This window comes from Arabidopsis lyrata, assembly GCF_000004255.2.
Source record: "Arabidopsis lyrata subsp. lyrata unplaced genomic scaffold ARALYscaffold_3, whole genome shotgun sequence".
NCBI lineage: Eukaryota > Viridiplantae > Streptophyta > Magnoliopsida > Brassicales > Brassicaceae > Arabidopsis > Arabidopsis lyrata.
The window spans coordinates 17,917,234-17,930,217 of record NW_003302553.1 but is presented as its reverse complement, the minus strand read 5'-3'; the positions used below and the strand labels follow the sequence as shown (position 1 = coordinate 17,930,217).

General features: G+C 37.8%; 3 protein-coding genes across 4 annotated transcripts; 1 reads left to right on the top strand and 2 right to left on the bottom strand.

The window, feature by feature from the left end:
* Positions 1 to 332: 332 nt before the first annotated feature.
* Positions 333 to 3,418, bottom strand: LOC9319849 (NEDD8 ultimate buster 1). The gene is made up of 10 exons (XM_002883736.2): positions 3,053 to 3,418; positions 2,839 to 2,961; positions 2,656 to 2,752; positions 2,546 to 2,581; positions 2,203 to 2,390; positions 2,008 to 2,110; positions 1,743 to 1,924; positions 1,589 to 1,666; positions 1,052 to 1,248; positions 333 to 950 (listed from the first exon to the last, which is right to left on the bottom strand). The coding sequence occupies exons 1-10, from the start codon at positions 3,346 to 3,348 to the stop codon at positions 538 to 540; spliced, it is 1,713 nt and encodes a 570-aa protein (XP_002883782.1). The 5' UTR covers positions 3,349 to 3,418; the 3' UTR covers positions 333 to 537.
* A 6,931-nt stretch (positions 3,419 to 10,349) lies between these two features.
* LOC110230229 (uncharacterized protein At4g04775-like) lies at positions 10,350 to 11,356 on the top strand. Of its 2 annotated transcripts, XM_021032376.1 has the most exons (3): positions 10,350 to 10,541; positions 10,642 to 10,847; positions 10,919 to 11,356. In XM_021032376.1, exons 2-3 carry the CDS (start codon positions 10,668 to 10,670, stop codon positions 11,189 to 11,191), a joined length of 453 nt encoding a protein of 150 aa, XP_020888035.1. In that variant the 5' UTR covers positions 10,350 to 10,541; positions 10,642 to 10,667; the 3' UTR covers positions 11,192 to 11,356. The 2 variants fall into 2 exon arrangements, with proteins under 2 accessions (XP_020888035.1, XP_020888036.1); XM_021032377.1 differs by lacking the exon at positions 10,350 to 10,541 and having other exon boundaries at positions 10,551 to 10,847.
* A 536-nt stretch (positions 11,357 to 11,892) lies between these two features.
* LOC110230228 (uncharacterized protein At3g43530-like) lies at positions 11,893 to 12,959 on the bottom strand. The gene is made up of 3 exons (XM_021032375.1): positions 12,854 to 12,959; positions 12,218 to 12,782; positions 11,893 to 12,155 (listed from the first exon to the last, which is right to left on the bottom strand). Exons 1-3 carry the CDS (start codon positions 12,932 to 12,934, stop codon positions 11,965 to 11,967), a joined length of 837 nt encoding a protein of 278 aa, XP_020888034.1. The 5' UTR covers positions 12,935 to 12,959; the 3' UTR covers positions 11,893 to 11,964.
* Between the last annotated feature and the right edge of the window lie 25 nt (positions 12,960 to 12,984).

Here is a 12,984-nt window from a genome sequence, read left to right as displayed (position 1 = left end):
TATTTTTATAAAAGTTTCTTAGCTTTCAATATGTGTTTTAATTTCAAATAAATTAGTTTCAAACTTTTTTCTTCAAATATAAAATTTTATTTTAAGTTACCGCTCCCAGCTCTTACTTACCACTTCAAGCTCTCGTTTCCCGCTTCAGCTGCTTTCAGCTACTCCTTTCACCACTTAGCCAATCACGCTTCAGGCGCATAGTATCCTCGAGTGATATTGGACTAGAGTTTTATTGGGCAAATTTCCCGTAGGCTGGATTTGGTTGGTTTTTTAACCAGAAGTATTTTAGAGATTAGCACCTTTAATGTTACGGACAAAAAAGGTCAAGCAGCTTTAAAAAATCCCGAACATTTATTAAAATTCCTAACCAAGGAGAAACTAGATAATATCGCTCTCATTAATCAGTTTCTGCATAGCAAATCCTACTAAACCTACTAAGTAAGGTATCAAGCATACCAACCCAGATTGGCCATGCAATAACCCGGTTGAATTATTATTATTCGTTATCTACAACTTTTCTCCAGTACGATCCGCTCTTCAACCAGACTCCTGGGATGCATCCAGCATGGCCAGGTACTCATTTATAGCTTCAATTTCCTTGTCAAGATTGATGTCATAAGCCGACAAAGCATCAACCTTTGCAATCTCGTCTGCTATTTCATCTTCTATCTCAGAGTCCCGCTCTTCTTCCCCGACATCACTGGATGTACCTTCTCGGTTTGCAATGTCATCCCTTGTTTCATCTTTCATCTCAGAGTCCTGCTCTGCCCCACCATCAATTTCATTGGATGTGCTTTCTCGACCCCCAAAACCACTGCTCTCCGCACCCCCATTGTTTGTGCTACTTGTTGCATTTATAGCAGAGGTAGTTCCTTGGTTTGCTTCTGATGCAGATAGTAGCCTTTGGATTATATCTTCTCGGTTGCCACCAGCTTCCAAAGCAGAGGTTGCTGCAGTGCAAACCAAAGATTTAATGGCATCTCATCAATTATCTACCATGGACTTTAACAATATAAGCAATTGCAGAAACTATCCAGATGAGAAAATTTACCTCTTCCTCGTTCAAAGCCCATAGACACAAGTTCGTCAACTGATATGCCTACTAGTTGTTCTTGTCGTTTTCTTTTCCTCGATTCAATGTAAGCCTGTATTGTCGAATTAACTTTTGGGTCTGTGAGTATATCAAGGGCCTTCTGAATATCGTTCTCATTTCTCCGGAGGGATTCAGCAGCAAGATCCCTCGCATATCTGCACAGGTAAGCGCTTTAGGTCATACTAAATGCTTAAAACTAATCAAAAAAGTTTCAAATTCAGATATCCAAACAAAACATATTCACTGGTAAGCATTGAAAAAACAACTAAAACCATCATTAGCTCTTAAGCTAAAGGACTCATGTTAATCCAAGGGAGAGCCTGAAGGCTTTCTAACAATCATCGAAAAGCTCATGGTTTATCTGGAAAGGTCAGCACTTTCAGATAATTTTCTTATTCCTTGTTTACCATTGTTAGAAAATAATTAATTAACTTATATCTACGAAACAAATCTGTATATCAACAGCTTTCTTACAGTTTACAGTTTGTTACTTACCCAATAGAGACGAGCCTCTCAAGCATCTGCATATCAACAGCTTTCTTCATGGGTGTCACTCCATACTTTTTCTGCTCACTGAAATATCAGAGCTCATAAAGTCTCTACAGAGTTAAATATCCTAACTAGGATAATTACGATAGTAAAAACATACAGTATTTCTTGTTGTCTCTGGAGATCCTGTTCCCGCTTTTGGGCTCTTTTTGCCCTCTCTTCGATAAGAAAATCAACAGAACTTGCAATATCCTGATTGTTCAGTCGCAAAGCTCTTTTAGCATCCTTCTCTTGGAAGCCCATACCCATAACAAGCGACAGTGTTTCATCGGGTATTTGTAGCTGCATCACAACGCACAACAGCATTAACTCTGTAACAATTGAATATCACCAAGTGCTATATTATCCCAGTACAGCTCACTGACCTGCAAGAATTTCGCATGGGCAGACTTCAGTGCATTCAAGGCTTTATCATACTGACCAGTGTGATATGCCACAACACCTTCTAGTAACTCTAGTCTCAAATACCTAACAATTAGGAAAACAAAATCTTTTACTCTGTAAGCATATTTATTTCCTCAACTGAAAAACAAAAAAAACCATATGAAAAGCTAACTCACAGTGCCATCTCTGGACTTTGCCCGGCTTGAAGGAGTCTCACACGAGAGAGATCCTTCCCATGAGCACGCTCGAGTCCCTTCCTTGCTCTCTCAAGGCGAACGCCAGCATCTGAAAGGCATTTGACGTCTCGGAGCAAGAAATAGCACCAGACAATGTCTATTTCCATCATAGGGAGGTTGTCAACAAGCTGTAAGAATTTAATACAGCCATGTGAAAGATACAAATGAGGTTAACTCAGCATGGTCAAGCTGCGATTTTAGAAAACAGTTCAAACCAATAATACCCATTGTGGTAATACAGCAAGTTCAAATATGAAATTAATTCAAAGGAGAGAGAACTGACCTCAAGAATCTTGGGATCACAGAGCAAGAACGATTCCTGCGAAACAAACAAACGAAAAATCAATACACAATATTCAAAGAAAAAGCAGATTCCGAGCAGTAGTAACTAACCTCTGCCATAGCAAGCACTTCAACAGCATCAGAATACATTTCCATCTCTATAAAACTTTTTGCCTTTGTATGTAACATAAGACCCATCATTACAGCACTGTGGAACACAAAAAAAAAAAAAAGAATCTCATAAGCATTAAAATTTGGGTGGAAGTTCCATGCTCCAACCTGACTAAGCAATACCTCTGATCAGTCTCAGTTCCAAACTGTACTTTATGACCTCCTTGATCTTCCAGCTCTATGTTATAGTCTTGGATCGGTAACGAACCATCAGCATGTCTCTTGGACAAAGCTGTTGCTGCAGCTCTACAACATTCACATAGACAATCACCAATCATTAGTACCTAAGAACGAAAGAACAGAGATGATCTCGATGGAGAAATTCGAAAAGACTTACTTGATACGAGAGAGACGACGAGACCTTTCTTCTTCAGCCATGATAGACTTGCCTTCTTCGGGAGCAGTACCACGACTAGAGAGGATCTTGGAGTTTTCTTTAATACCTAATTGCGCAAGTGTTAGAGTAGCACCGCCGTCGTCTTTGAGGATTTTTCCGGCGAAAATTAGTTTGATTGATTCAGGATCAAGTCCTGATCGCTTAGCGACTTCGTCTCTCAACATGTGTAGAGTCCAATTCTCGAGTTCTACTTCGATTATACCTCCCCATGTACCAGCAACCTTGAGTTTCGCCATTGATGGATGAGTTTCTTTGAACAACTAGGTTTTCGAGAGAAGTTGTAAAGTTTACTTTGTTTATTAGTCTCCGAGACTAAATTTATAATAGAGATATTTAAGATTTTCTCAAATCTTTTCTAAATCTTTTATTGATTTTTTTCATCAATTAATGTAAATATTTTTATTAAAATATTAAATGATTTCTAAATTTGTGTTTGGGACAGTTACAAGATTTTGACATGTGTCGATCCACTTTCAAATTTAGCCAAATACTTACTCAATTTATTCATTAACCACAACTAGTCATCATCATCATTGGGTTCGGTTCTTTCGGATCTTTAGTTTAGGAGATGACTGGTAAGCACTTTTAAGGCTTTAGAAAAGTTTTAAAGTTTTTAAAGTTTTTATTTTGCCAATCAAACTTTTTTGGCTTTAAATAATTTTAAAGCCTTCAAAGTTCTTCTTTTTTTCTTTACTCTTTGAATTCAGTTTTTTTTTTAAAGTCATGTAAACCTGACTTTAAAAATAAAAAGAATAAAAATTAATTGCTTTTCTTATTTTCTTTTTTCCATTGTATGAAAACCTCTAATAAAATTTATTGGAAAATTAATCTTAAAAAAGTATTAACTAATTTACAATTAATTTTTTTTTTCAGTTATTTTAAGATCCATTTATGTATATAAAATAAAAACATCAGATATTACATTTGATACAAAAATAGAGAAATATGAATGTATATAAACTTTTCATAAAGTTCTTTGTATGTATTTCGTTGTTATATCACAATTTGGGTTTATATTCACTGTAATTTATTTTATTTAAAATCATAATTTTTACAGCCACAGTTTCTACAGTGTTGTTGTTACCAATCATATTTTAACAGTTATAGTCTCTAAACTTAAAGTCTTTGCAGTCAAAGTTTCTACAACCAAAGTCCTTATAGCGAAAGTCTCTACAGCCGAAAGTAACAGCCTAGTATGTATTCTGTTTTTTTTCAGAATTTTGTTCGGTTCTTCTCAGTTTTGGTCGGTTCAGTTCTTTGAATGAGTAACGCTTTAGAACCAAACCAGTTTAAGGTATTTTTGGTTTCAGTTCTAACCAAAATATTTTGGGATATTTCACGTATTTTTCGGTTTAGATATTTGAGTATTGTTTGGTTTTAGATATTTTTTTAGTTTTCGGTATAAAAATATAACAATTTTAGTATATTTCAGATATTTTGGAATCTTCTTAGTTCGAAACCGGTTCGATTTTGGTTCTTTCGATTCTTAAGTTTAGTATACATTTGATAACACAAAGCCTTTGAGAGGTCAAAACACTCTCTCCTCTCTCTCTCGTCTCAACCCTAGCTTTAGATCTGAGAGGGTGGCTCCTCCTCTAGCAACTTTGTCGGTGCTTGTGTGGCCTCTCCCACCCTGTTTGTCTTTTTTTTCTTCATCGTCGATGTAGGGTCAATTAGATGTAATGGTGGTGGACCACCTTTCTTCTCTAGCAGAATGAAGCATGGTAATTCGATGCAAATTGGTGGCTAATTCCCGGTGGTCTCGAGATAGTCTTCCTTGGTTATACCAGTAGAAGACGCCAGTAGAAGACGCCGGAGTCGTGGAGGAGCCATCTCACGGCTCGACTACTTGGGTTTGAGGTTGTGGTCCGCTGCTGAGGTAAGTTTTCTCCTGACCAAATCTGATGTTTGGTTGGTTTCGATGAGTTTCGCGATTGTGACGGCGCCGAAATTAGAGGGTTAGTTTTATGGCCATTTTGGTTGCTAGGTCAGTGATTAGAGAGTCAAGGTCACGGCTATATGGGCTGATTTATTTAGGAAATCTTGCTCCGGGTTTGGCTTGTCGTTGGAATAGTCTTGATACCGGATTCGTTTACTCCGGTTGAAGTTCTCGGAGATGTCGTCGTAGTTGCAAAGGAGTTAGTTTGTAAACGCCATATATGGTAGATGGGATCCTTTGTGGTCGTTATGCCGTCTAGTTCATATCTCTTTTTTCCAGCGAAGTCGCCGGCGATTTCTTGCCATTCTTATACCATTGTTTAATTTTTCGCCCATAGCAAGAAAAACACATTTGAGTAGACATTAATAAGACTAATTTAATTCTAAAAAAAAAGTTTAGTATACATTCGGTTACCGCGTCAATTTCGATTCGGTTTTGGTTCTTCTTTGTTTGGTTCGATCTCGGTTCGGTCTCAGTTTGGTACAATCGAATCGGTTTTTTTACCCAAGACTAACCAAAACAATGATAAATACTTAATGTTGGGCCAAGATAGGCCACGTTATGAGTTTAGGTGGGCTGTTATTTTGTTAGCATGTTAAGCTCTTTTATCGCTATATTTAACTCTCTTCTCTCTCAAAAGAAAAGTATAGAAAAGATCATCAAAACAATCAATTACTGAATTTTTATCACTTATGCCACTTTTTGGGAAAAAATGATCTGGCATGCCACTGAATAATCTGCATGCCACCGATATTGTGAACTGACGAATTTGCCCTTAATGAAAGAAGGAAAAAAAAATCAAAAAAGAAATGAAAAACGTTTATCTCTCTAATCTCTCTCTCTCTCGTCCTACTCTCTCTCCTCTCTCTCTCCTCCAAACCCGACAATCCTCCGCCACAGCTCCGAACTCCACAGCTCCCGCCGATCTGCAAGTACGGCTGAAGAGAGTCGTCGTCCTTTTCGAAATCGGTTAGTTTTGTCTCATAAATCCTCTTGACATTGCTGCATTGATAGAATTTTAGGTAATTTATGAGTATTTTGGAATTCTTTAAAATTAGGGATTTGAAAGAGAATTGGGTTTTTTTCGATTAATCGAGAGAATCGATAGCATATTGAGGAATGTTGGCATTTGCATTGGTTATTAAACGAATGTAGCTCGTCCATTGTTGAATCGAGTCACATTTTATGTAGAATCGAGTCAGATCTCAGTCAACTGGGACAACTATGAAAACTGGTTCAACTTTTATTATGTAGGCCAACTAGTACAACTGATAGTCTGTAGGCCAACTGGTACAACTAAGTTTAATTATTCAACTGGTACAACTGATGGTCTGTAATCCACCTGGTACAACTAAGTTTAATTATTCAACTGGTACAATTGATAGTATTTAGGCCAACTGGTACAACTGATAGTAATTGGTACAACTGGTACAACTAGTATAACAGTGACAAATAGTGTATGTGCAGTTTTTAATTGTTGTATTTTCAGGATAGTACCCTCCTTGGTCAATTGGTACAACTGATAATATTTAGGCCAACCGGTACAACTGATAGTATGTAGGCCAACTGGTACAACTAGTATAACTGTGAGAAATGGTGTATGTGCTGTTTTTAATTGTTGTATTTTCAGGATAGTAGTCCATAGTCAACTGGTTCAACTGTTAGTATGTAGGCCAACTGGTTCAACTGGTAGAATGTAGGCCAACTGATACAACTGATAGTATGTAGGCCAACCGGTACAACTAGTATAACTGTGAAAAATGGTGTAGATTTGTGCTGTTTTTAATTGTTGTATTTTCAGGATAGTACCCTCCATAGTCAACTGGTACAACTGTTAGAGTATAGGCCTAGCTGGTAAAACCGATAGTATGTAGGCCAACAGGTACAACTAGTATAACTGTAACAAATTGTGTTTGTAATTATGTTTTAAATTGTTGTAATTTCAGGAGGCGATGAAGAAGAAGAGCCATACTAACGTACATTTTGACTATGGAGGGTACTATTCAGAAGGGAATGAGTGGATTTATAAAAATTCACTATACGCTATATCGTTTAAGACGACATGTTTAGAGAAGATAACTTATTCGGTGCTATTAGATAAGATCACTACGAAGGTTGGCTAGAATGGAGTTCCTGGGAATCTGAAACTGAGTTACAATCTATCTAAAGCTCGGAGAGAGACATATATTGTAGATGATGAGGACGTATACATTTTTTTAACAGAATGTGATGAAGAGGGTCGTATTCCAGTTTTGCATGTGGAGCTATTAATTGACAATAACCAGAGGGTGGAAGTGTTAGTACCGGAGCGTCGAAGTTCAGTTGGTGTGAATTATGTAGAGCTAGTGAATGTGAATGAAGTTTTGGAGAATGATGTGAATGAAGTTTTGGAGAATGATGTGAATGATGAGAATGAAGTTTTGGTGAATGATGTGAATGAAGTTTTGGTGAATGATGTGAATGATGAGAATGAAGTTTTGGTGAATGATGTGAATGAAGTTTTGGTGAATGAAGATATGGTGAATGAAGTTTTGGTGAATGAAGTGTGTCAGAATGTGACAGGTATGGAAGTTGTGGCTGTGGAAAGGTCGATGGATAACCATTTGGATGAAGATGTGGATGGTATTTTTGATTTTGATGATATTCCAGCTATTCCAAATCGTGTAAAAGGTACTTCAAAGAATATAGAATGGGAAGATGGTACGGGTATAGAACTTTATCAAGAATTTTGTTCTAAGGAAGCACTGTGGGAATTGGTAAACAAAACTGCAAAACAAGAAGTTTATGGGGTTTTAACAGTTAGGTCTGACCCGTTGAGACTTATGTTACGATGCAAACAATATTCTCAAGGGTGTAAATGGTATTTACGAGTTGCGAGAACAAAGCAATCAGATTATTGGAGTGTTAGAGTGCATAGAAAGATCCATACATGCTCGCGGTCTGTTGAGTCTACAAGCAATAGTGTACAGAGAGGAACACCACGATTAATAGCAGCTGTTTTACATGCTGACTTTCCAGGTAATCTACAGACCCCAAATCCAAAATGCATCATGTCTATTGTGACATGAAGACTTGGTGTGCATTGTTCATACTCTACTGCATTAAGAGGGAAAATGCAGCATGTTAGTGAAGTGAGAGGTGGACCAGAAAAAAGCTACAAGATGTTGTTTTCTTATCTCTACATGTTAGAGATGGTAAATAGAGGGACTGTAACAAGTGTGGAGTTGGAAGAGAAGAAGTTCAAGTACCTATTCATCGCTTTGGGAGCTAGCATTGAAGGTTTCAGGGCAATGAGGAAAGTGATAATTGTGGATGCAACTCATCTCAAAACTGTATATGGTGGGATGTTGGTTATTGCAACAGCTCAAGATCCTAATCATCACCATTATCCTCTTGCATTTGGTGTAATTGATGCAGAGAAGGATGTTAGTTGGATTTGGTTTTTCCAAAAGCTGAAAACTGTATATCCAGAAGTTCCTGATCTGGTGTTTATTAGTGACAGGCATCAAAGCATCAAGAAGGCTGTCATGACGGTGTACACGAATGCGCATCATGTACACTGTATATGGCATTTGTCTCAAAATCTAAGACTCCGTGCGAAGACTGATAAGGATGGAGCTGCGAAGAAGTTCTTGGAGTGCGCTCATGCTTATACTGAGAGTGAGTTCAATAGAAAATATGGTATTTTTAGGAGTCGGTGGTCTAATGCTGCTGACTATCTAGATAAAGCCATAGAGAGAGAGCAGTGGTCTAGGTACCATTTCCAAGGAGACAAGTACAACATAGACACTAGCAATGCTGCGGAGTCCATGAACGCTGTGTTTAAGAAAGCGAGGAAGTATGACCTCTTACCTATGATTGATGCCATGGTTGAGAAGTTCTCTGAATGGTTTAACAACCATAGGCAAGATTCAGGTAATGCATCGAGCACATCACAGGTTGTGCCTTTTGTGGAGAACATCTTGCATGCTCGATGTCCAGTTGCTGCGAAGTTAAAAGTTGTTGAGCTTAACAGTTATAGACAAGAATACAACGTCATTGATGGGATGTCGGTCAGCTTTTTGGTGGATTTGAAAATGAAAACTTGTTCTTGCAAGACATTTGATATAGACAAGTACCCGTGTGTCCATGCCATTGCCGCAGCAAGGTTCCTAGCCCGCAAGGAAGGGAGAAATGCAGATGTAAGCATATATGGACTTTGCTCCGTCTTTTATTTGATTGATACTTGGGCATTGGCATATTACAGGACGTTGTTTGTAGTGCCACATGAGTCAGAATGGAATATTCCCGAGTCAGTTAAAGAGTTGGAGGCTGAGCCGCCGGATTACACTCCAAAAAAAGGACGCAATCAAGATAAACGGTTTCCATCTGTTGGAGAAAAACGGAGAAAGAGTAACAAAGCTGTTCCAGGAATTAACTTGGAGAGATGGCTACAGCCCGAGGATCCAGAAGCATCTTGATTAATTCCCTGGTTCAACCGGTACAACTTCTTTACCAATACGGTTCAACTGGAACAACTGGACCATTTTGGTTCAACTGGAACAACTGTGTAACCATTTGGGTTCAACCGGAATAACTTAAACAACTTTGTACTTGTATTTTTATTTGTAAGACTAATATCGCTTTGTAATATATGGATTATTATTTATAAGTTTGTAATATAAACTATTTTATTTCTTTACAATATTAGCAAGAATGGTTTCTGGGTTCAACCGATACAACTAGAAACAACTAAAACTACAAAAAAAATACAAAATTACATAAATTAAACCATAATAAGTGATTAAAACATTTTTAAACTCTGAAAGTACATTTAATACTTTTAATATATGATATGTAACATTATCAATAATTAATATGAGCAAAAACTAAAATTACACAAATCACTCTTTAGGTAACAAGGAACAATTAGTTCAAGATCATCTATAAAGATGGAAGAAGTATGAAAACTATGTTTTCTGACAAATTATTCTATGAAAACTTCTTAAACACCAATATAATGTGGAAATTGATGTGAACAACTAGATATCTATGGTATTTTTTAAGGTTCAACTACAAAATTACAAATTTAGAAATAGTTCAACTGTGAGGAAATTAGGACAACTGAACATCTAAAGACAACTATGTAGAAAATCTATTTATCGGGGGTCCCACAGAAATGTGTTCACACTAGTCTTTGACTAGTTTTTGACTCAAACCGGTCCCACAGAAATGTGTTCACACTAGTCTTCTCATCTAATAAAGAGAGTACTCTCTCTCTCTCTCTCACATCTCGACTCCGATTCTTCTTCTTCTTCTTTTCTCTCTTCTTCTCTCTTCTTCACGAGACCACTAAAAATTAGGGTTTTCAGATTTCTTCAAATTTTGCGAAATCTGGGTACTTCTCTCACATATCTTCTTCTCTCTTCTTCTTCTGTTATTGAAAACGAGAAACCCAAAAATTAGGGTTTTCAGATCTATGCTCCTTCTTCCTTCTCTCGCCGTTATAAGGTGTGGCAATTCTCTTAGACTACTTCAATTTAATAGATCTGCTTTCTACTAATTCGGATTTACTAAGATTTAATTGATTTATGTTTGATTGAATGGTCAGATCTACTCATCTTCTAAACCGTAGATATGCCTTATAGTTACTCCCAACCCTCCACATCCGTAGCAAGCATCAACAGTGGAGAATGTAATGCAGATGCCAATTATGGTGTTCCCGAGAGGTGTTTCTGTGGTGAGATGGTCAAACTTGAGCGATGTCTAACAGGACAGCGCCAAGGAGAGCGCGTATACAGATGCCCAGTGCTTAAGGTATGGTTTAGTTGCAATTCTGGAACAACTAAGTACAACTTGCTGGTTTTAACTTTTTATATTCTTCCTAGGATGGAGACGAATATAAGGATAATCGAGATTACCTAGTTCAATGGTGGGATTGGGCGGTAACTGAGGAGCTGTCCAAGATACACCACCTATTTGACAGACATAAAGATGACGTGTTAACCTCTCTTGAATATGGGAGGGGTGGAAATCCTGCATTGGAGTCGATCCGGGAAACTCTTCGTCTTATGCGTGAAGAAATTGATGACCTTAAAGAGAGGTTAGCCACAAAAGAAGTCGAGATTGCGAGGCTTAGGGGGTTACTTTCAAGGTGGTAATATTGTATGATTACCACCTACTCTTTGTAATATTTGAATTTGTATTTTGGATATGGAATTGTGTTTTCATGAAGTATTATTAGTAGTTGTACCTGCAGTAATGGTAGTTGTACTTGGTTCAACCGGTACAACTCCGACTTATATGTACTCACTAAGTATTTTTAATAGTTGTTGTCCCTGGATCAACTGGTCCAACTAAAATTTAAATATATTGTATTTAAATATATTGTATTTAGTAGTTGTCCCTGGTTCAACTGGTCCAACTAAAATTTAAATATATTGTATTTAGTAGTTGTCCCTGGTTGTCCACATAGTTGTCTCTGGATTATTAGTAGTTGTCCCTGTATTGTTAGTAGTTGTCCCTGTTGTCCATCGTTCTTAATAGTAGTTGTCCCTGTATTGTTAGTAGTTGTCCCTGTTGTCCATCGTTCTTAATAGTAGTTGTCCCTGTATTGTTAGTAGTTGTCCCTGTTGTCCCTGGTTCATCACATAGTTGTCCCAGGATTACTAGTAGTTGTTCCTGTTGTCCTACTTGTGTTAATAGTTGTCCCACGTTTGTTAGTAGTTGGACCAGATGCATAATTTTTTAAAATATAATTTCTGGATCATCCTAAACCCCAAATACAAAAAATGCACATAAACCACAACACAACCAAAAGATAGTACAATGTTTTGAATCCTAATAAAAGATAACCGCAAAATACTCAGAAAATATAAGTATTGTCCTACACAAAAGCAATTACTCATAAAGAGTGATCTCTCATAAAGATCACCTATTTCTTCTGCCGCTTCTTCCCCTTCCCCTTCCCCTCTGCTGTAAACTCTTCAGCCTGAAACCTGGAAGCCTTCCTTTGTCTCTTTTTCCCGGTCTGGATTGTAGGGCCACTATGCTTCGACCTCACTGCTTTCTTCTTCTTGTTCTCCTTCTCTTTCCTAGCCAGCTGCTCCTGATCACCTTCATCACCTACACAACTCCAATGTTAGAACATGTATGTTACAATAAAAACTACAAAAATGTAAACTCACTCAATTCTTGAATCTGGATTGGCTTAGGGTCTGTGAAACCACTGTGAAGGACCAAAGCCTTTGTCGGACTCGCTATTGGTTGATTAGCAGTTGGTGTACAATAGGTTGGCACAAAATCACTTGAAGTCCCTGGATGATACTCATTGTACCGCTCTTTCTCTAGCTGGACTGACACATAACCCTCTAAGTCTTTCACTCTCCCATCCAGCATACTCACTTTGCTATCCATCTCAGACAACTTCTCCATGATCTTCGCAAATCCTTTGTCCACAGCTGACTGTAATGAGAGGATATCACCAAGCCTCTCAGGGACTTCACCATCACTTTCTTTAACATCACCAAGCCTCTCAGCCACTTCAGGGACAACATCACCAAAACCCCGAGCCTGCAAGTCCATCTGGTATAGAATTTTCCACCAGATTTTCTTCTTCTTTCTGATCAGCTGCTCTCTCCAACCTTCAACAACTGGATCAATAAATCCCATCCCTTCATCAACATCTTTCTCAACAAGGCCAGACAACATCTCTTTCTCATCCATATCAGGTTCCAAGATGCTTGAGATATCCTGTCAAATACACATAGCATCAATCTCAATAAATATGCATACTAAGAGAAGTAAAGGCACCAAAAGCTAACCTTAATTTCACCAAGGGCTTGGTTTATTTCATCCAAGGTAAAGCCCTTCATGCAACTGTCAGTGAATTTAGATTTGCACATTCTTGGACAGTCATTAGCTGCGGGAACAGCTTCTCTGAATCGCCTTCCAA

Coding starts and splice junctions, on each gene's coding strand:
- LOC110230229 (XM_021032376.1), top strand. CDS start 10,668: ATGCCTTATAGTTACTCCCAACCCTCCACATCCGTAGCAAGCATCAAC. Junction 10,848..10,918: donor ACAGATGCCCAGTGCTTAAG/GTATGGTTTAGT, acceptor TATTCTTCCTAG/GATGGAGACGAATATAAGGA.
- LOC110230228 (XM_021032375.1), bottom strand. CDS start 12,934: ATGTGCAAATCTAAATTCACTGACAGTTGCATGAAGGGCTTTACCTTG. Junction 12,783..12,853: donor AAGCCCTTGGTGAAATTAAG/GTTAGCTTTTGG, acceptor TGTATTTGACAG/GATATCTCAAGCATCTTGGA. Junction 12,156..12,217: donor AATCCAGATTCAAGAATTGA/GTGAGTTTACAT, acceptor GGAGTTGTGTAG/GTGATGAAGGTGATCAGGAG.
- LOC9319849 (XM_002883736.2), bottom strand. CDS start 3,348: ATGGCGAAACTCAAGGTTGCTGGTACATGGGGAGGTATAATCGAAGTA. Junction 2,753..2,838: donor GGAACTGAGACTGATCAGAG/GTATTGCTTAGT, acceptor TGTGTTCCACAG/TGCTGTAATGATGGGTCTTA. Junction 1,925..2,007: donor CCCATGCGAAATTCTTGCAG/GTCAGTGAGCTG, acceptor GTTGTGATGCAG/CTACAAATACCCGATGAAAC.